Source organism: Poecilia mexicana, unplaced genomic scaffold, assembly GCF_051168715.1.
Source record: "Poecilia mexicana isolate PSO_F unplaced genomic scaffold, ASM5116871v1 scaffold_9, whole genome shotgun sequence".
In the NCBI taxonomy this organism is placed as follows: Eukaryota; Metazoa; Chordata; class Actinopteri; order Cyprinodontiformes; family Poeciliidae; genus Poecilia; species Poecilia mexicana.
This window is the reverse complement of record NW_028263378.1, coordinates 8910190-8932643: the sequence shown is the minus strand read 5'-3', so window position 1 is coordinate 8932643 and position 22454 is coordinate 8910190. Positions and strand designations below refer to the sequence as shown.

At 38.5% G+C, this 22454-nt stretch overlaps 1 protein-coding gene across 1 annotated transcript; it reads left to right on the top strand.

Annotated features, from left to right (window-relative positions):
• The first annotated feature begins 548 nt into the window (after positions 1 to 548).
• On the top strand, positions 549 to 20950 carry ndufs4 (NADH:ubiquinone oxidoreductase subunit S4). Its single transcript, XM_015012411.2, has 5 exons — positions 549 to 677; positions 3548 to 3626; positions 18792 to 18964; positions 19078 to 19151; positions 20742 to 20950. The coding sequence occupies exons 1-5, from the start codon at positions 595 to 597 to the stop codon at positions 20843 to 20845; spliced, it is 513 nt and encodes a 170-aa protein (XP_014867897.1). The 5' UTR covers positions 549 to 594; the 3' UTR covers positions 20846 to 20950.
• The last annotated feature ends 1504 nt before the right edge of the window (positions 20951 to 22454 follow it).

Here is a 22454-nt window from a genome sequence, read left to right as displayed (position 1 = left end):
AATGATATGAAAGGAATACTTCTTGCGCCGTTTTTTATTTGACAAATTTTAAATTTCCAAATTGATAAAAAAAAAAAATCCTTTCATTGTTTTTCATAGTAAAACACAATTACAAAACAATATGAATCTTTTTTACAGGCCATTATTAAACTATGATAATAGACATAAGTATTTCTTATCAAAGATATTGTTTTTCATGTTTTAACAGTCATATCTGCAGTGTTAACAAATTAATTAAAAAATAGCTTTGTGTGTTGGTAAGAAATATATTTAGTAATGTCACCTTGTTTTTACAGTAGAATCACTTCCTATTTTTCTAAATGTGCCATTCATATAAAGGTAATCTGGAATGACACAGGTATTGAAATTATTGAAATTAAATGATAACTTATTATTATTATTATTATTATTATTATTATTATTATTAACCGATATTCAATCAACTATCTTTAAAGAACTATCTTTACTATCTTTCAAAAAGGTTACATTTATGTAAATTTACCCATACGTATTATTTTTCTGTAATTTTTTAATATTGTTCTTTCGTTCTACTTGTTCCATCGCGGCTACCGTACCAAATGGTTAACAACAAACATGGCGTCCTCAATGTCACTTCTCGGTTTAGGTCGTTTGTCTCTCAGCAATGTAGCTTCCAGGATCCTACTGAATCCAGCCAGGTAATTTAATATTGATTATCATATTATTTTATATCCGTTTGTCTTACTATTTTTGGGATTATTCATGGAATTTTCAGCTCAGATGTGGAGAAACCTCCCAGGCCGATCAATCTAGTCTGCCCCAAGCTAAAATAAAACCCTGGAAACTAATCGTTTATAAAAAACAGAAATGAAAAAAATAAATATCTTTTGGGGGCTAGTTATATGTCAGAATATTTTATCGACTTCTTTTCGTCTTTACTAGTGTATCAGATAAATGTCAATGTCCTTTCGCAAACGCTGCGAGGTAGCTAATTAGCTGAAGCTAAGCTACAAATCAGTTTAGGAGCAAACGCAATTAAACACTCTTTGCTGCTGCGTACATCAAAATACCATCCGTAATGATCGGCGCGACATTGTGAACTTTTCTTTAATGAGGAGCGTTATGGGACAGAGTGAAGTTGTATAGCAAAGTTCAGCATAACATTCAACCTTACAGTCAAGTAAGGTAGTAAGTTGAAGCGGCACTGAACGTGTCATCGGACATAATCTTCAATATTTATCTGCCTCATCACATTAAATCCTGTTGTAACAAGCTGTATATATGCTATGGTCATTTGTTTTGCTACAAATGGCCTTCATCAGTGTCCATACTATTGTATATCAATTTTAGCAACCCAAGTACTTGACAAGTACTTAACCACTGAAAAATTTGCTTTAACTCCTTTAGTGTAAAGCATGTCGGTCTAGTCTGAGTTTGCGCAGTTTGGCACAATGCTCTTTCACTGTAATATTATGAATGTTTCTTAAATAATCAAACATGATTTTGTCTCAAAAATAATTATCTCACGAGCAGTAACATTTATGTTGTTTGTCAGAGGCGTTAAGGTGAACAGGCTGTGAGCTGGTTTGATTTTTGACTAATGCTGAGATACATACTATGATCTCTCTAAAAAGAAATGTGTTAGCTTTCTTGGCTTAAGTTATCTTTTACAAAGTAGATGTAAATAGTCTACTACCCCTATTTTTTAACACTTTGTGATGGAAAAATAATTAAATAATGTGTCACGTTTTACCATGAATATGACATATAACTTATAAAACTGATGTGGTTGCGTAGATTTTATGCAATCACATAAAACTGAGAATAAAAATAGAACTATGTTTTGTTGAAGCAGTTTTTGATTTTATTTTACAGTCTTTTTGGTAGAAGTATGCCTTCATGACACATTTTCACTAGGCTGCGATTTTTTATTTTCATTTTTTATTTTTTTGCAAAAATCCTCCTAATCTGTCAGATTGTGAGGGCATATCTGTTGCACAGCTATCTTCAAATTACTCTGGTCAGACTTTGGCTGGACCATTCCAAAACTTTAATTTTCTTCTGTTGAAGACAGCTTGTTGTTGATATTTATTTATTTTTGGTTATTGTGCTTTTTCTGTCAACATTAACTAGTATTTGGAATTGTTTTTAATCCCACCACATGAGTTATGTAATGATGTATAAGCTATCATGGCCAGGCTGCAGTCGGCTGCTAACAGACATGCAGTTCACAGCGATTTTAATTTCAAAATAGTGCTTCCTTAAGTAGATGGAAGGTGGTGCTTCTTTAGCTCCTTTAATATCTGTGTTGTTTGTGACCGAAATCTTTCAAACATACAAGTGTGCCGGTCTTGCAAGTGAAGGAAAAGTGTAAATAAGCTTCCTTCAGACAGCTGATTGGCAGTATGCAGCAACTAGTGGAGGGAAGAAAGGTTTTCACAGGACCTTGTGCTCATCGCTGTTTACAGCTGGAAAACAAAAACAAAAAAAAACTGATCTCCAAACTTCTTTTTTGTTTCCTCATAAGAGATGTTAAACTTTAAAGCTTGTTGTTGTTTTGAAACCTTGCCTAGTTGCGTCCAGAAATAATAATTATTAAATACCAGATGACGGATCAAAACATTAGAATATCGCTCATTCTACAAAATCAGAATACAGTTAGAAATGTATTTAATACTTGCCGTACATTCGAAGGACAATTTTGTTCATAATTGATTTTTTTGTTGTTGTTTTTTATATTGTTTTGTTTATTTTGGATATTTAAAATGTCTTCCAGTTCCAGTGTTAAATTTCTATAAGAATTAAAATTGCATTGATCTTTGACAACGCTTTTTTGCAATATTACCTTATCATTACCACTATATTACTTGAAAATGGTCTCAGAACAACAACATTGCAATATATCACAATAACTTCTGGGACAATTTATCATCCAGCAAAATTTGTTACCATGAAAGGCCAAACAGAAAAAAAAGAGAAAATCCAAGTCATGCCCCCTCTAAGCTTTCTGATTAATTAATGTGACAATGTGCAGCGGTACAGATTGGTTTATTAGTTTGATGCAGTTGAGGTAAAAATCTGCAGTTACCGGCCTAACAATCAACACATTTCATCAAGCACAGCACGCCTTTTCCATTCTCTTTTGTGAAAAGTAAAGTTACGCTTTTGTAGCCAATATTCCTACAAATTGTCTCGGTCATATTTTGATAATTAGGACATTATGCTGAGTGAGCCCTTCCTTGGCTGAGTGGCGATGGACCTGCGCCGCTCAGTGTCAGGATACGGCTGCACTTTCACAAAGAGCTCCACAGTCCCCGCCTGCCAGTCACCCAGCAGCCAACAGTAAGCACGTCCCGTCATTAGGATGAGAGCGAGGCTCTGCCAGAGATTCACCAGACAGAACTAATAGGTGGCGGGGGGGATTCCTTCCTAGCCGCTTCCTTTTCACTGTACCCTCACCCCACCGCGTCCTCCAAGACTGTCGGTGGCTGCAGAATGCCACTTGTTTGTGTAATTTCCTGCTTTGTAGTGGGCCGTTGAGTGTAATGTCCATTCATTGATTTTTCAGGTCTGCAAGCACATCAGCATCAAGGCTGGCAGAGAAAGCAGAACAAGACACGCAACTTATTACCGTTGATGAGAAATTGGTAAGAATCCCTGCTTTTCAACGTGACACATAGCTGCTTTTTTTTTCTTTTTCTTTTTTTTTGTCTGATCTGCCGTCTACCAATTATTTTCTTGGTAAACAGTTGGAAACTCTTAATCAGCTTCAACAGGACAGTAGGCTTTTGCAACAATTTGATGGCAGGTTTCGTCATTAGTGTGCATGCTCAACGCTCACATTAATCCTTTTGGCACGGCCGTCCTTGTTATTACAACTACTGAATAGCTTACTGAGTGGAATTTGGGCAGCAATTTGGCAGAATTGCTGCGAGTAATGCTCAAATCTAGTTTCACGTATAACGGAAAAAATATAGTTTGTAGAGCAACAAAGTAACTACAGATGATTCATTTCTTGACCCTTATGGTGTTTTCTTTGTTATTCAAATATATATTGATATTGTACAGTTTTGTGGCTGTCCAACATTACATAAACCAATAAGGTTTCATGTTATATTGAGCACAGAGTGAGAGAAATGTAACATTGGTTCATCGCATCCAGTAGCAGCTCTTTCCTGGCTCTACTGTGCCTTACCCCAGGTTATTAATGACTAAATATTGGCTGTGATCATCAACAGTGTCACTCGATGTCTGAAATTAACTTTTTCTTTTACAGGTCAAGCAGGGTGTTAGATGAATATCAAATAGGCCAACAAATAAATTGTCTGTTTGAGCCTCACGTTTTGCATTCAACAGATTCTCACAAACAAACTAAGAGGCCAGAGTCCGGTGGAGAAATTCTGGTCCACAACTCTAAATGCAAAGAGTTTGATAAATAATGCTGTGTATTTTTGTTGTTGTTTATTCATATATGAAATATTCTGATCGTCACTCTTCTGCCATGTTTATGATTAGGTTGTTTTTTTTTTGTTGTTTTTTTTTCTTTTTTTTTGCGTCGCCTACAGTTTTTTGCCTCCTTACTGATTTCCTCTGGGTTTCTTAACTCACTAAATGTTTCAGATAATCAACCAAATTTGAATATGTGACAAACATAACTCGATTAAATACAAAATGCATATTTAAATAATAGTTATATTTATGAAACTCATGAAAACCAACCTCATGTAATCGTGTATTAACTGCTGCGGTGTTTTTTTGTTTTTGTTTTTTTTTCCCACTAATCAGGCCACAAATGAGCAGCCTGTGAGCCTGTAAGCAGTTTATGTGAGATTTCATAGCTCATCTTTTAGATGGAAAAGATCGGTGAAGCACAATCGGACTGTGATGGCTTAAGATAACTGAAATTTACTTGAAATGTGCAGAATTGGAGCTAGAATTTAAACTGACATTTACGAAAATTAAATCGAAATGATCCTTGTGGAAGAAAAAAATGTTCCTGTTAAAATAGCTTACTGATCTGATACCTACCAACCAAGCCTAATTGTGGCCTTTATTGACTTAGTGATGTTGACCCGGGAAAGACACGCTTTTAGTTTACTTCACTACGATTCTATGCACAGCAGATTGAGAAGAAAGCTTGATTTGATTTGATTTAATGTCATTTAGGTTTTAAAAATTCAATCTGTGGACAGAGGAAACCAGGGTCAATAGGGAGTCATCGTAGTTCCACATGTAACTTGCAAGTCTTCCATGCCAACTTGTAAATATTTAAATTAGTAAATTAGTATTTGACCTCGGTTTGGCATTTGACTTCTGAGACATTTGTTCTCTCGCCGACTGATAAATGGAAACAGAGATTTATCTTCTGTTAAATTTCCTGCTCGATAACCAAAGAGGTGACCAATCCATGGCACACAGAGTCTTCTAGGGGATAGATGTAAGTTAGGATTTTATAGCCTGTGCTGTGAGTTTGGATCTGTAATTTTGCTTATAGGTAAAATAAAATAACACAACACCCATTTGTGGCTCTCGAAATGACTTTATATGGCATGTGTCTTTGACCAGTTCAAGAACAGTGCACAGACACTATTTATTTTTTACGTTTAGGTAAAGATTTTTACACAAAAATTAAAATATTCACTATAAAAGTATCCATCCTTTACATTCAGTGTTTTGCTTTTGTTTTGATTCATAGTAAATGTGACCACAAACATCTGGTTACTTTACTCAAAACAGATTTTACTCTCAGTGTTCAGGAAAGAAACAGGCGGCTCACAGCTTTACACAATTTTTAATTAAAACATGAACTCACCTCTGCATGTTTTATGTTTTGGGTTCTTTTCTCATCGGCACGTATGGATCTAATGTTGGTTGAAAAAGAAAAAAAAAAAGAACAATACAAGACGGATAAAAACATGCAGTTTTCTGACCTGAACACAAAATAAATCGATGTTTGAAGTGGCCAAAGTTAGTGCTGCACCAGCCGCTTAAAACAAAGCATTTGAAGTTTGTGGTGTCTTAGTGAAACATCAAGGACATAGAAAATAAGTGCAAACAAAATTGATTTTAGGAGGAATGAGGGAGTCTGTTTTGGACCTTTTTTTTTTTTTTTTTTAAATGGCCAGGGGGCGGTGTGAGCAGCATCGGTGTGCTTTTGTCTCAAAGCAAAGCTGGCCATACTGGCAGACAAACCTTTGGCTAGGCGGAGTGTCTGTCTCTGTCCTCTCAGTAGGGGCCGCCGAGAGGACCAGCAGAGACGAGAAAAAAGGGCCTCCAAAACACAGTGAGGGATTTTAAAGAAAAGGAGTTTGCACAGAAAGAAAAAAAAAAAAAGTTTGTGAGACTCAATTGGGGGAGAAAAAAAAAAGAAAAAAAAAGACAGTGGCCACCTCAGTGTTGTTGGTCACAGAGCTTCCTTTGTGGCGTGTTGTTGCTGGCGACGGCGGGAAGTACTCTAATGCTCACCCAGACGGGCCAAAAAGAGAGGGCCTCAGCTGTTTACAGTGCGGTGGTCTCAATCTCACATGGAAGAGGGCAGCAAGAGTGCTCTTCCTGTCGGGCATTTGGGAGCACGTCGGCACTCTAGCCGGCCGTCAGCCCGTCGATAAGTGGAAATTGCTTTCTGTGGAGACCAATCGGCAAAAAGATCTCGATCTTTTGAGAGGTGATGTCGGGTGAGGGCGCTCCCTCTCTTTGCCAGCCAGAGGAGGTCGTGGCATTCTGCTTATTTCATTTAGATGAGGCTGCAGTTTTTGAGCAGGGCAAGTGATGTTTTGAATTCGCTCCAGAAACCGTCTGACTCTTTCTGTCTGTGATACTCGCTTATCTTGTCCTTTGTTCTCATCTGTCCAAGAAAATGCAACCCCTTACAGGAACTCGCATCTCCACAGGTTTTCTGTCCTTCTCTGTTACGCTCAAATTTAGGAGGTGAAGGACAAAAAAGTTCCATCTCTCCCAGAATGCAAACAAATTTATTGGAAAGGCTCAATAACTGACTGTTACAGAGAACAATAATTAGTAATTGAAGCATCTAAAATCAACCAATTTATACTGATATACCGAAGTAAAAACCTCTTGAAGTTTTTAAGCATCTTATAATTTTAAAACCTCAAACTTAAACTTATTTTTAGGGTTTTTATGCTATAAGCTACCAACAAAGCAACAGCTTTCAGTTTTTATTTTACAAACAAGAAAGATGTGATGATATTTTGCAATATAGGCTCAGGTGCTATAGACTGGATAGAGAACAATTTCAACTAGATTCATGTTATATCTTTGACTAGGCCATTCTAACACCAAAATATAATTCTGGCTGTGTATTTAGGGTTTTTCAAGACTTATGCGGCAGTAGCATTTCTTTCAGGATTTTAAAAGCCAAACTCTACCTTTATTTTATTGCTTCAATGTAAAGAATTTCTAATTCCCCAATGAATACTTTCTTTGCCGTTTTAATTTGAATTAATTTAAGCATTTGACGGGTTTTTTTCCCCCATTTTCTCAAATGTAAAATTTGAATTATGACTTTATTACTAACTAAACTTTGACATGATTGTCAGACGTTTTGGACGGAGGCCAAACAAAAAAGATGCGTGATGGAGCTCCAGTGCCCGGGGCTGTTCCCCGGATTGCCCGGCCCGACGCGCCTTTGTTTGTAATTACTGTTTGATTAAGCATGCTGGGCAGCTCCCAGGGTCCGGCTGGCTGGCCACTGATACACAGCTTTTACAGGGAATGTCTGTGACCTCAGTCAATTAGAGTCAGCTCCTTTTTGCTTTAGCACTCCGGCCCCCTTCTGCAGAAACAGCCATAACAGCTGCCTCAATAAGCAGCACTTTGTACCCCCGCTTATTCACAAGTGTCCAAACGTCTACTACTCCCGCTTCAGCCACGGCCCGCTCCGCGCTCTCTCTCCACATAAAGACAACACCATAATCTTAAAGCGCTTGTTGAAGCCTTGTTATAGAGTTCTCTAAAGGCCGTGGGGTTTTACAAGGCGGAGGAGGACAGTTATTAGGCCACGAGGAATCGACGAACAGGAAAGAAGGTGGATAGAGGAGGAGGGTGTATTAGATTGGTAGGGCCATTTTATTCCTGGCATGCTTTGTTTAGTGCAAAATTCTTGGTTTCTAGTGAATCTCGGTGCACACCACTTGCCTGGCAATTGACATAACATCTGTGCACAAGATGTTGGGTTTGACTGCGGTAAGGTGGTTGACTCAAAAGGCATGTTGGTTCTTTTTAAAGACCTAAATTAGAATCAGATTGAGGGATCCTGCGCCTGTCAGTCAGCATTTATCTTGACTGACAGGGTTTCTCATGTAGGATGATTTTAATTGGCCTCAAAATGGAGTCAGCTGGGAGTTTTGGTTCACTTTTTTAAATTTTTAATCTTTTTTTTAAATGTTATTTGTAAACAGAAGACTAAAGCCCATTCATATGCATATAGGTGAACTTTCCTTGCATCCCGCTCGCAGTCCGGGTAACTCATGCATGTAAATATGCGTCGCAGCAGCACTTTGAAGTCTACAGTACAGAGGTGAACACTTTCAGATTCAGACCACTCTCGCAGACGGGGTGACCTACCATGGAGCAGACCACATTCACTACCCCGACTCCCCCCTCCGTTTTTACCCTTCTCCCACCCTTCCTCCCTCCTTTGCACACAGCAACTTAAGTGTCTGTTTTGTCTGGTTGAACCTCTCATACGGCGCGTTTATCCAAAAGGGGGAAAAAAAGATCTCACAGCTCAAGTTTGGAGTGTAGAGGGTCAGAGGATGTTAGTCTTTGAAGAGTACCAGACAAGAGGCTTTATTATGCATCATTCAGTAAAAGGTATTTCCTTTATTAGCGCTTGCTTCCATTGAGAACCAGCCTCTTAGGAGGACTCTTCTGCTGTCAGTGAGAGTTTCATGTTGGAAGTGTCTGGTTGTGTTTGCAGATTGGAAGTGGAAAAAGGAGGGTCACTTCTGTTTGCCTACACTTGCATTTGCTCGTTAGTGATAAAGGCAACCGACCGCCTTCAAAATGTGTTTGTTCCCTCTCGATTTTACAAAATCTGACAAAGGTTCCAAATATGTGCTCTGAAGTTTTCCCCATGAGCAAGAAGGTAAACAACTAAATGAGTAACAGAAACGAATGGATCATTCTATGATGCATGACTCATATGACTGTTGCACCATCGTAGGGTGCAGGTAAGGAGAACTGCTCCATCGTTTCTGATAAATCTTATTGATACCAGGCATGTAATCCTATTAACATACCAGAAAATAACAGGACTTTTCCCTCAACATGCTGCTGCCCTTTGCAAGTCAGCTTGCTGAAAGAAGACTGCAACTCTTTTCGCACTCTTACAAGAAATATGATATTCAGCTGTTGAAAAAATTTTCCAATCACAATAATAGTTTGGAAACAAAACCTGGTTGATGGTAATTAATTGTATGGAGGTGTACTGAGGTCTCATAAAGTTGTGGTTTCAAAAATGTTCTGTTTAATTTGGTTTCATGTGATACAAGAAGAAGTTCTGGATTTTTTTAATTATTTTTTTGGTTGCTTGGACAGAACGCAGAATAATGCAGCGCTGCCCCTCCTGCACTTGTTGCCATTCGTTGCTGTTCAACTGGCGGACAGAACATTTAAAAGAGAGATGGATTCAGATGTTTGGAGATATCAGTGACTGCAAAAACAAATAAACAAAAAAAAACAAAACACAAACAGCCATGATTTGAACACTATATACATCACCCCCGTGGCATAATATGGTATATTCTCAGTAATACAAACTTACTTTAGGTAACAGGAGAAGTTATTTATTTATCTATTAACAGAATTTTGTATAGAGTATATCTAAAATACTCGTGATGCAGCTTGCAAAGCTGAAATACGGGGCACAATGCCACTCGACATGCTATTGACCTGGCGTTTGCAAAGCAGCCAATCCAGGAGTGCTACTTATTTTCCTCTGTGTTGATTGGCCATACCACCAAGAGCATAAATAACAAAGACTGTAATGCTCCTGCATTAGTCCTAAGACGGTTTCTGCTGTGCGTATTTATTGACATTTGATGTTTAAGCTGTTAAGAACAGGCAGCTCGAGAGGGGGTCTTAAGTATTTTCAGGTTTTAGTTAGTTCCGGCTATCATCCTTTACGCTGTGGGGTAAATGCTGTGAAATTTTTTACTTAAGGTCTGAGAATCTCATGACTTAACTGAAATACTGCTGCTACATAATTTTAAACAATTCTGAAAAATGGCTACTGGATTCCCCAAAGTTCTACAAATTAAAAATATACAAAACAGAAAAAGTGTCATTTCCAGGATTTGGTTCCATCACCTCCAAGTAAGTTGTTTCACCTCCTATTTAGTATTAAGATGTTCCCCCAAACAAACAGGCATGCCTTTGTGCAACTCTTCCCTGAATGACCTTTCCTTTTGTCCCCTTCTTCCGATTCTCACTAGGCTGTGTAATGCGAGATCCGAGATGACCCTCGAGCCAGCTGCTTCTTGCTCCAGTGTTTGATCACTCCCACACATGAGCAAGCAACATAATATTTGTTTCTATTAGACGCGCCCCCCTCCTATGTCCAATCAGTAATTGGCACGCTTTTTACTCTTCAAAGTCGTCTGAAGGTGGGAACCGGCGGAGGCTGATGAGTGAGCCTCTCGGTCTGGGTGTGGGCCGGCCGGTGTGGGGTTAAGGGTGATGTGTTTGGGCTTTCAGCACATGCTGACTCAACATCATTCAGCGCGGCTGACCTTACGGCCCCCTTTAGGCCGCTGAGCTGCAGTTTTGGTGTACAGGTGTTGGTACTGTGAGAGGCTGCAGCTTGGTAGAGGAGTCACTCTTGTACAAGGTCCGCAAAAAATGTTGCTGCTCGTGTTTATTTGCCTCTATGTGCAGAGCCAGCTGGAAAGCTTAAATTAATGAGTTTTAAAAGTTGGACAACTGAGAAACATTTGTTGAGCAATTGTAGCCATGTACCAGCACTGTTGTAGTTTTAGTGTCTGCTCTAATTTAAACTTGGAATAAAAGTTTGCTATTCTGCCAGTAATACAATTTGTTTGAAAGGTACATAAACAACTGGCCACATCCAAACTACCCTATCAAATCCTCATGTTAAAGAAGTTTAAAGAAAAGTCAGTGAATGGCATTAATCACATAAAAATCATATTCAGAATGGTTAAATGCTGAATGTAATGTCCGTTATAAAACATTTAACTGAACCAGTGTTTCTCTACTCGCTTCATCAGGGACCGGTTGTATGTTTTAGGTGCTTCCCTTCAGCCGCACACCTGACCTGAATAAGTGGGTGATTAACAGGCTTCTGCAGCGCTTGATGGCATGCAAAGGAGGTCCTGCAATCATTGGAATCGAGTGTTTTGGAACAGAGGCACATCTAAAATGCAGTGGCCTCTGGGGACTGGGATTGGGAAACACTGATCTAAACCAGTAAAATTATTAGACAAACACGTTAATCATGTTGTTTCTGCAAGGATTATTCCTCTGTGTTTTCTTTTACCCCAGTAAGCTGCAGTTCATGGAGAGGTAACAATCATCATAACAAATAATGCTGTCTTCAAGGGTCAGCAGATGGGAAGATTTATCATTGAATTACGTCGACTTGTTTTGAATTAGATACATAATTCTGCTTTTTCCTAGTGGTTTGAGTCCTGGCCGTGAAGTGCACTTCACAGTGTAAGTCTGGGGAATTAACAGCAAAGTTCTCACGCAGTCCAGAGCCACGCAGCATTTCTCCTTTCCTACCTGTTGCTTTGCACTGCCAGTCAGCTGGCTCAAAGTACATTGTACGTCTTTTCATAGCTTATATAAAAAAAAGACAATTTTGACTGTCAGAATATTTCCTGATTGTTTTTATGGATAAAATCAGTGACAGAGTTAAAACTCTTACTTAATTCAAGAATGCAATCCTTTAATATGCGATGTAATAAACTTCCAACAGAATTACTATATTTCAGTTCAGCTGCTTTTACCATATAAAAGCAGCTGAACCTTATTATATAGTTATAATTTTTTTTTAATTGTTGTAGTTTTACTTCATATATGGAAGAGTTAAAAATGTTGAATTCCTGAAAAAGTAATACTTATACCATTAATATTCTTTAAATATGATCAAGTATTTAAAAATAAAAATGCATTTGAGTCACGCTGACCTATTCTACGTAGAAATAAAAGCACAATCATTCAAAAAAGAGCAATTTTAGGCAGTTTTTTTGGTCATTATAAACCCTAAACAAAGCATCATCACTACTCTCTTTCTGGATTTTTTTTATGATATATAATTTGCATTTTTAAAAAAAATCCAAACTAAGCATTACATATTTTAAAAGTGGTTTAAAAAAATTGTGAATTGCTTCTTTACCTCACCTTTTCATTTTGTTTCATGATCTGCTGAACACAAATAATAAAACCAAACAACCTGGACAGTTTCTGTTCATATACAATAGAGACCAAAATTATTCACTACCAGAGCAGGTTTAGAGCAGGTTTAGATTTTTTTTCCCAACTATTAAGAAGTCTGTTTCTGGTAGAAATAAGTTATAAATTATTTATTGGCCAATCAAACCTTTTATGTAAAAGCTGAGTCGTTGTTACCCTGTTAACAATTGTGATGTTTTATTTTGGGAAGCTCCAGCTCTTTGAGGCTGGAAGGTCTCTGTGCAATCACCCTCATCTTTAGTTCCCTCCAAACATTCTCCATCAGATTCTGATCGGGACATTGAGCCAGAAAAAATTGCCTTTAACTCCAGTCAGAAAAAAAACATGTTGGTAAAAGAAAATAACTTTACTTTTACTCTGACAGTTTTGAAAGTTAAAAAAGGGGAAAAAAACTGGTTCTATGATTAGAAAAAACTTTTTAAAAAATGTAAAAGACGTTTAAAAGTCAAAGCCATAAGTCTCACAGTTCTGAAAGTCTGATTCAGTTTTTCTCCTCCAGCCAGTAGACATTTCCACAATTGAAATTATTTTTTTAAGTAATTCATCTGATTTGTATTAAGACTTTCTCAAACACACATCCAAAAGTGATATCTGATTGTTCACTTTCTCTTCCTTTTCCATATGTTTTATTGTTGGCAGGCTACTTCCAGGGCTAAATTATATTTGCTGTCTTGGTGAAGCTCAGTCGCTTACAGAAAAGCATAACACACCACAGAAAATCTCCTCTTTCATTTGGACCGGTCTGCAAATAATATCGGAAGGACTAAGGAGGCCATGTTTTAGATCACTGAGAGGAAGAAATCTGGGTTTAATATTCCTTTGTATAAACTGTGGGAAGTGAACTGCAGGAAACGCGGATATTCACCTGCAAATCATCTGAAGCTGACAAGATGTGTTAAACGATATGAGGGTAATGGTGGCTGGAAGAACACTTAGAGGAAAGGACAGTGTGGCTGCCTATATGTCCAGTTCAGAGTCAAGTTGCTCATTCTTGTCTGTTTTCTTTAACCGGACAAATAAAACAGCTGAGAGACTTATGTAGGTGATATGAAGCACATCAGTCTTGATTTGCAAAGGTGGAGGAATAATTGCTGCTTTTGTCTTCTCTCAAACATTGTTTGAGTGGATCTGTGCAGACATTCTTGTTTTTTTGTTGTTGTTTTTTTACTTTGAAACCTGAACACAACACTTCTGCTGTTTGCCATTTGATCCCTGAAGCTAAAAATAAAATAACCGACTCAGAGAATTTAGGTGGTAAAGTCCTGTCTCCTAACTCCCTCTTTCAGACAGATCCCTACTTCCTCTAAACAGACGGCAGTTAATCGTCTCATGCCTACATGTCAGTCTTCCCGTTGCACATTTTCTATGTTGTCTCTTTGAAGAAAATTTAGTGAGTGAACACTGACAGACAGACATGGGCAGAGGCACTGGATTCTGTTAACCTACAGACAGATGAAGGTATCAAACAGGTTTGCAACAAGGCAAAACCTTAAAACTTTAAATTCTTTGTAGATATAGGAACCTCTGCTGAATGCCTGGTTACATGCTAATATTTTCATCTAGTCCCATCCGCTGACTTTGTGTCCAACCATGCTTAGCGCCGATTTGGCAAAATGATCTATGAGAATCTACCTTTAAAAGTTTGTTTTTTCTCCTTGCGAATGATAACGTCATAGGGGAAGTTTAAGTGACTGACTAAATTCTCTGTAATATAATCAATGCATTGACTGGTTGGTAACTGTGCATGGTGTAAAAATGAGTGAATATCTGAACTACAGACATCATTTCTCTACTTACAGCTCACTCAGCCCATGGCATTATGGTCCATGGTCAGTATTCCTGACACGTTAGGAGGTACTTAAGATAAATCAAGGACTTATTTAGGTCTGATTTGTTTGTTTTATTTTTAATGTCACATTAAAAAGTTGTCTATGATGCGTTAAAAACTAGTATGATGTAAATTGTTAAGTTCTCCTTAGTTTTATCGAAGGTCCACCACACGACTCTTCTAAAGCAGTAAAGTTTCCAGGTGGAACTGCTCTCCCTCTCACGGTTTCCTTCGATTAAACAGATTATGTCAAAAGCATCTTCTCAATGTCCAATTCATCATTCACAGTTGATCCTTTTTCTAATTAAATGGAAATCAAAATGTGCTTTTCCATATATACTTTTTCGGTCTGTTTCCGTTTGTCTTTTTATTTGTTTGCCATGTTGTGTGTTTTCATGGTTTTTATTTTGTGAGAGAGCCTTCAGCATTTTTCAGCCTTCATATTGACACTTGTTCACATGTCTGTTACTAGAGAATGAATTTCCTGGAGCGCCTTGCGTCCAAAAGCGTGAGCCAGCTGAGCTTTTTTTTTGTTTTTCAACTTGGACCAGCACGACATTCAAGGAGGAAAGAAAACTCAGACTTTTACTCCAAACATTCCCCGTCAAACGTTCCAAACATTCGACAGGGAATGTAATGCAGTTTCAGTTTTATTGAGCAACATGTGGATCTAATTGTTTCTAGAAACCTTAGGTAATTAGATTTTAACATTACTCATAATTGCTACAGGTGTTTGGTTTAGCGTTTAGCACCATCAGCTCAAGATTCTCAAAGTTTAAAGCTCATATTATCAACACCCTTCTTTCCAGCAGTTTTTCTTTCCTCCAGACTAAAGCACTTTGAGATTTCTTTGTTGTTTACCCAGAAGTGTTCAGCTCCAGGTCTCTGTTGGAGTATTAGGGGTACCAGCTTTCAGCAGTCTGGTGGGCCAGCAGCCCCACAGCGACAGCCTCCTATGCGCTTTTATTTGGCCCGTAGCCAGGAGGTGTCAGAAATATTGACACGCTTTCACGTGACGGAGACTTTGCCAGCCAATCACCCCCACCCTCCTTTCTTAAAGCCCGCCATTCTGTCTGCCCAGCCAGGTATTGTAGGGCCCTGTGAAGGCCCTCTGAATAGTGTCAAACTTGATAGTTCTCATTTTGCTTCCTGTACATGGCAGAAGAAAAAGTGCCCACCGTGTGGGTTTTCCTTTTGTGACGACCCTTTCTAGTCCTCCTGGGAACACACCACATTCCAGCCACAATCATCCCCCCCACCCCCACCCTCCTTTGTGAATCCGGGCATTGTGGGTGAGCCTGCTATGCCGATAACCCTCCTACCTCTCGGGTGTAATGCAAGAAGAGCATCATAGAGGTCTAGACTTGTATTTCTGCATGCAAAGCCGGATAATGAGCAGAAGGTTTTCAGTGATTTGGCAGAGTTCTTGTTTGGCTCTGTTTATGTGCAGATCCACTCCCTACGATATGATTTAAGGTTTGCTACATCTGGACAAATTACCACACCAGTGTACCATGCATGGGCCCCATGTGTCAGTTATGGTTTATGTAACTACATACGCGGAACCATAGTCTGACCTGCTAATCCCAGAGGCATCATTTCTAGTGTGGCTCAAAGAAAGATTTTCCTGCATCCAGCCACCAGAACTAAGTCGGCAAAAAGAAAGTTTCTGATTGCAGATATGATTTATTTCATGTTTAAATGTACAGAAGGGTGAGTTTTAGGTTTTGGTCTCCGCTCCAAGACTTTCAAAAGGTTTCTATCCTCCCATTTATGGGAATGCAGATCTTTGAACACCCTTGAAAATAAAAACTAAATTCAAGACACATTTCCGATCACCAAGCTGGTGAAGAAACATCGTTTTTGCTGCTATGCAACACTATGTTGTGTGTTATTGTGTCATGAACCATTACCCCCTCTGGGTGAGGAGAACATGTTTTTCCTCCTCTTTGTGACAAGAAGGAATTGTTAAGGTTAAGTAGATAGGGCAGCCGGAAATAATTACCAAGCACTTGCGAAGTCCAGCCCCCCTCATCCCTCCTCCTTTTGTCTGTCCTTTTCCTTTCATTTTAACAATCTTTTCAATGTGCAGATCTTGTTTATGATTAAATTCAGGCTGTACTTGCCTCTAAGCGCAGCAAAAAGATGTTTCACTAAAACAAGCTGTAGTTTCGTGGTTAGACCTGTAATTTACTGGGCTTAGATGCCATCGCAGGCTCCTTGGCAAGAAGAAAGGCGGGCTTTTGTGTGGAGTTCATGGAAAATGACCCCCTCTCTACAAATCAACTGGCAGATGACAGACAATGATGAAAATTAGATTCTTTGAAGTTGTAATGGCCATTGAAATGTGTAAAATTCTTGCATTGAAAGGAGAACCTCCTGGAAAGGCCTCAGTCTTTGGGTGGCTGCTGCCGGCGTGCTGGGAGGTTCGTCTGTGTTTTGTCGCCGACTTCCCAGTGCTTGTTTGCTAATTCCCTGAAGAATTGGACCAGATCTTTGATAGGAGCTTGAAGGGGCTCCCAGGTCCCACCTACTCCAATTGTCACACTGGCCTACTTTCTTTCAGCCTGGTGATAAACATCTGGTTTGTTGGGATGAAAATGGAGTTCCATCAGATTTTAGTGGCTGTTGGACTTCTCTCTTGTCTTTGGTGGAAGACCATGAGCCATTTCTTGGGCTAGTGCTAAACTCGTGCGTTTGTTTTGGTTGCATTTACCCAGGGTGCTCTGTAGTCTGATATCTGCTTGCATCCACATAAGCATTCAAACTGTTTGAGAGTTCACTTCAACCGAACCAAGACCTGAGCTTTTAGGCGAAGCAGAGTTCAACCTTTTTGATCTGCATCAGAAATCTATTAAAAGTCCACATTAGACCGAAAACCGCAAGGGTTAGGAATAATAACTTAATTGTACTTAGACGCGTATTTACATTTCAATGCACAGTTTCCATTGCTTTAAGCTGCCGTAGTATTGAGGTAGTTTTTTAGGAAGATAAAGTGATATTTCTTCACAAGAGCTCAGAACAGTAACTGGTAAGATGTTCCCCATAGACAATAACAATCTAATCCATCATTTGTCTGTTATATAGTATTGTAATTTTGCAAAATATTACTTCTATTAAATTCTAAAATACACAAATCAAAAAGCTAACCAAAGGTAATTTGTAAGCTTAGTTTTAAATATTTTTTTACCACTTAAAAAATAATTCATTTCAAGTAAGTCACATGCAGAATGTGGTATTTTAATCCAAGAAAATTCAGCAACTGTAACCGTTGAATTATACTAAGTGAAATCCATGAGCCGAGAATTTTGTGGTTGAGGACAACTGGGCATGAGCAGTAAAACTGTTAGCTTGAACAAACTTTTCAGCTTTTAATGAACTACACGGATCAAGAAGTAAAAAGAAAGTAAAGTTAAAATCCTGGCAGGTCAAAACACTAAAACGGGGCAGTTTCAAAATGAGAAATGTCAAAAAAATCCATCATATCAATGAAACGATAAAAACACAACCAAAACATTTCGCTTGCTTTATGGCGTCTATAAAAATGTTCACTCCTCAGATTTATAACAATTTACTGTTCTTCAGCGCCCCTGATATTTAAAGTGGAAATAATTCTCTCCAGTCTGATGATGGACAAGAAAAACATGACACAGTTGATTGCATATTTCCATTTCGGCTGCCAACCAACATTTTCCTGAAGTCAAGACAATTTTTTTTTTTTTTTTTTTTTTGGGCCCGAAGTTTGAGATTACCTCCAGATGACCTGTTGGAGCAGTCGGATTCATATTTTTGGCGCCATCATTGATGCTTTTCAGGAAAGACTAAATGTCTGTAACTAGGGTAACAAAACCCTTCTGTGACTGCTCAGTATCAACTCATTTTTCCAACTTCTATTTTTTCTTCTTCTTTTTTTTTATCTACTAATTAATCTAATATGATGTGGAGGATCTATAACTTCAAGTTGGATCATTGGGACAAATTGACTCGTCTGTTTTGCATACATATATATATATATATATATATATATATATATATATATATATATATATATATATATATATATATATATATATATATATATATATATATATGGAGGAATTTTGATTTCAGTTCGATTTATGAAACATAACTTAGCTGTTGTTTTTCTCACTGGTCATGTTTTGACCCACAAATCAACTTATCGTCCCCTCCATAAAATCTCTGGGAAGTCTGTCGAATTTTATATGGAAGTCCGTGTTCTGCCAAGGGAGCCAAAATGTGAATGTAAAACGCCCAACACAGAGAACCTGACTGCTGAAACTTCATCCTGAACCGACATGAATCCTTGCCAAAAGAGAACTTTTTATTCGGTCATAATCATATTTCTCCGTTTAAGAAGGTTCAGCTGTTTCTTTTAAGCTCAGTCAAAAGTGGCCAAAGTCACAGTTACATTTTCCACCAGCCACTAAAAATGACCCTTACTTTTTGTTTCCTGTCGAAAGCTTGCTTTTCGTCACCGTCTGTTATTTTTCTTTTCTTCCTTTTCCCTTAGGACATCACAACTCTGACGGGGGTCCCGGAGGAGCACATCAAAACCCGCAAGGTTCACATCTTCGTCCCCGCCAAAACGGCCATGCAGTCTGGCATCAACAGCACCAAGAAGTGGAAGATGGACTTTGACACCAGAGAGCGGTGGGAGAACCCGCTGATGGGCTGGGCCTCAACGTAAGTCCACCACTTGGAGTGAATCTGGATCATTGCTAAGTGGGGTCACAGTCGTTCTAATTGTGTCCTCTGACGTTTCTCTCCTGGGATGTTTTCTTTCTTCTGCGTTTCAGGGCCGATCCTTTGTCCAACATGGTGCTCTCGTTCTCCTCAAAGGAAGACGCCATTGCTTTTGCTGAGAAAAATGGTAAGAATTCATAAAAGTGACAGAAAACAGAACAATAAAGGCTGTGAAGTATGTAAGACGGTTGGTTAAACTGATTGTGAATGTTATGCTTCAGTATAAACCTTTTATTTATTATTTTGGTTTATAGTGCATTCGGTTAAGTAATTGTAATGATCATGACCAGCTAATTATTTTTTTGTTTGTTTTATTTAATAAAATTCTGGTTTCAGTGTTACCTAATGGCACTTTGCAGAATTTATTCTTTACTTAGATGTGTGAATGAAAAAATTTAGTTTTTATGCTTCACAAATATTTTTACGTTTTTAAATACTTTCCCACTTCAGAGCTTCGCAGGTCAAGTTCCATATTCTGTGTGCTGTGATCTGCAAAAGTATTGACTCCCCTCAAAACTTTAACGTGAGTCGTTTCATACGACTCATACGACTAGCCACAGGAAATTAAACGTGTGCAGGCCTAATGAGACCAAAATGAAACTTGCCCCGCATGAATGATGCAGCATATGGCTAAAAACCACCTCAAGTCATCATTCGCACTTTCATACATGGTGGTGGCTCCATCATGCTGCAGGGAAAGTAGTCATATCTATGTATACTCCAAGAAAACCTATTAATGGCTGCAAGACACTTTAGATATGTTTGGTAGTTGCCATCCTGCAGCACAATCACTCTAAATATAGAAGCAGAGCAACAGTAAAATGTTTTAAATCGAACAATATTCATGTGGGACAACGATCTGTTCAGAGTCAGCATCTATATGTAGTTGAGAATCTGTGGCGAGATTAAAAAACTGTTCATCTACATTTCTTCAGTAAATGTAGCTGAGCTCCAGCTTTTTCAAGCAGGGACTGGCTACAAAATAAAGTCGTTAAAGGCACATTTTAAAAGACCTGCAGCTGGAATTGCAGTGAAAAGTGGTTCTATGAAGATTTTACTCCAAGGGACTGAAATGTTACACCTTTCAGATGTTCATTTGTAGGAAATAAAATAAAAAAATTAAAAAATATGTATTTTTATTTCACAAAGATGCACCATCGTGTTCTATCACATAAAATCACAAAGTTTGCGGTTGGAACATGACAAACTGGGGAAAAATTTAAGGGGCGCAAGTATGTGAACTCATATGTGTAAATGAGCATAATATGGGCTCTTTATTGCTCAGCTGATTCGCTGTTGTAAACCCAGTGACTGTCATCGGAGAGTAGAAAGACGATCATAATACATCACCTGTTTAAATCTGGATAAAAATTAAAAAAAAAAAAAGCCTCTGGAAAAACAGAGGCACAAAAGAGAAAAAGTTTGGAATGATTCAATCTGAGCTGAACAGGCAGTTAAATATGAGTGATGTGTTTTCTGTCTAGCAGCAGTCAAGTTGACTCTGACTCAGAGAACCAAACCATCTGGGGAGGCTTGTTGAAACCAAGTAAAGGAAACTGGCTTCTTCTGTTTATTGCGCCACGAAAGCGATTAGAGACGTTCTGAATACACGCAGCCTGTAAATGTCCGCCAGACACCTCATCGGCGCTAGAGCCCGTCCAGTGAACGGACGGGACGCTCTCACTTACTGTCGTTTTTTTTTTTTTTTTCCCGCTAGGTTGGAGCTACGAAGTCACAGAGAAAAGGACCTCAAAGCCCCGGGTGAAGTCGTATGGGGCGAACTTCTCCTGGGACAAGAGGACCCGGAGGTCCGCAAAGTAAACCGAAGGACCCATCTGTTTCCTGTCCCGACCTGCGTGTGTCCCGCTGCGGACTTATTTCATTCTTGTGAATAAATGCATAATTATATATAAGAAAACTAAACAATTGGGTCATCATTGCTTTCGCTCTTCAAACATTCACCTCATTAATTGACTACCCGGCGCATTCTCGCCGAGTAATGAGGTGCCTGATCTCCCGGTCGAGTTGTGCAACGGCGAAACAGAGTGGTACGTTTCACTGCATTGAGAACCTGTTTAAACACACAGATAAATGTATCTGGGGGCCAAAGCCGGGGACATTGTTTTTATCCCGTTTCCCAGATTGTTTCATTGTTTGGAGAGCTGCAAGAGAGGAATTTTAAATGGGAGCTTTGAACAGTCCTTTTACAACATCTGTGCAGTGAGGTTAGCATTGAGCACAATCCCAAACTGTTAACTCCCAGGAGGCTTTTAAAGATCCTGGCACACTTAAAGGTGAATTTTGATTTCCTTTGATGCTTTTTTTATATGAAAGCATAAATGGTCTTAAATTGACAGGAGATTAAACAAGTTCTCTTCAGGTTCTTAAAATGCCCTAAAAAGACCTACAATTAATAGTCCCCATTTATACCTTCAAAGTCGAGTCAGGTTTATATATAGCACACTTCAGCAACGAGGCAAGTCAAAGGGCTTCACATGGTAAAAACAACACAACCAATTTATAAAACAAGCAATATTGTGTGACGTTTTATTAAATGCGATCACCATAATCGTCAAATATATTAGTTAATGTTCCCGGTATTATGAATTAAAGGTAACTGTAGGCAGATGGGTTTTTAACCTTGATTTAAAGGAGCTCAGTGTCTCAGCTGTTTTGTAGATCCGACATAAACCAAGATTTTCTGTTCTAGGTCTAATGTAACTTTTATTATGTATTTTAGAGAAATGCACTGCTTGATTGTTGTGAGTAATTTGGATGTTGTTGCACTTTCATAAAACTTAAAAGCCCAAATATTCAATTTCCCCCATAAAGCCGCATATCCCGCTCCTGAATCTGCTTTATCATGCTTTGAGGAATTAAAATCCAAAGGCTGTTGCTATCTTACCAAGTACTGACTCATTTGTCAGGGGAAGTTGAATATTTAACATGATTGGGCTTGACAACAGAAACGGTCAGTTGGCTAAAACCCGTTAATAACTTCTGAGGGCAAAGTAACCAAGGGTAAGTAACCAAGGTAAAAACACTGAAATCTCTCCTTCGACAAGGTGAGATTTGACTGATTGACAAGTAAATTAACATCTTATATGGCTCTAAACGTCCTACAATGTGAGGAAACGTTTAACTATTTGGGATGGAGTTTCTGGTGATTGTCATCCATTTTTAGTCATAAACGTAATTCACTCATATCATCTCTGGTTTATAGAATAAAATAAAAATTTTCTACTAAAAAACAAATCTGCCAGAGGGAAAATGCAAACAGTTAATACGAACTCGACATTTGAGCAAATATAATAGACACAAGTTAGAAAAGCAGCATAGTCAATATATACTGCTCAAAAAATAAAGGGAACATGTCACTTTAATTTTGTGAGTGGCTCCAAATCCAGGCCTCCATTGGTTAATAAATTTG

Bases quoted from the DNA above. Each gene is read 5' to 3' on its own strand.
- ndufs4 (XM_015012411.2), top strand. From the start codon at position 595: ATGGCGTCCTCAATGTCACTTCTCGGTTTAGGTCGTTTGTCTCTCAGC. The intron at 678-3,547 runs GTAATTTAATAT...TTGATTTTTCAG, and splicing joins ATCCTACTGAATCCAGCCAG to GTCTGCAAGCACATCAGCAT. The intron at 18,965-19,077 runs GTAAGTCCACCA...TCTGCGTTTCAG, and splicing joins CTGATGGGCTGGGCCTCAAC to GGCCGATCCTTTGTCCAACA.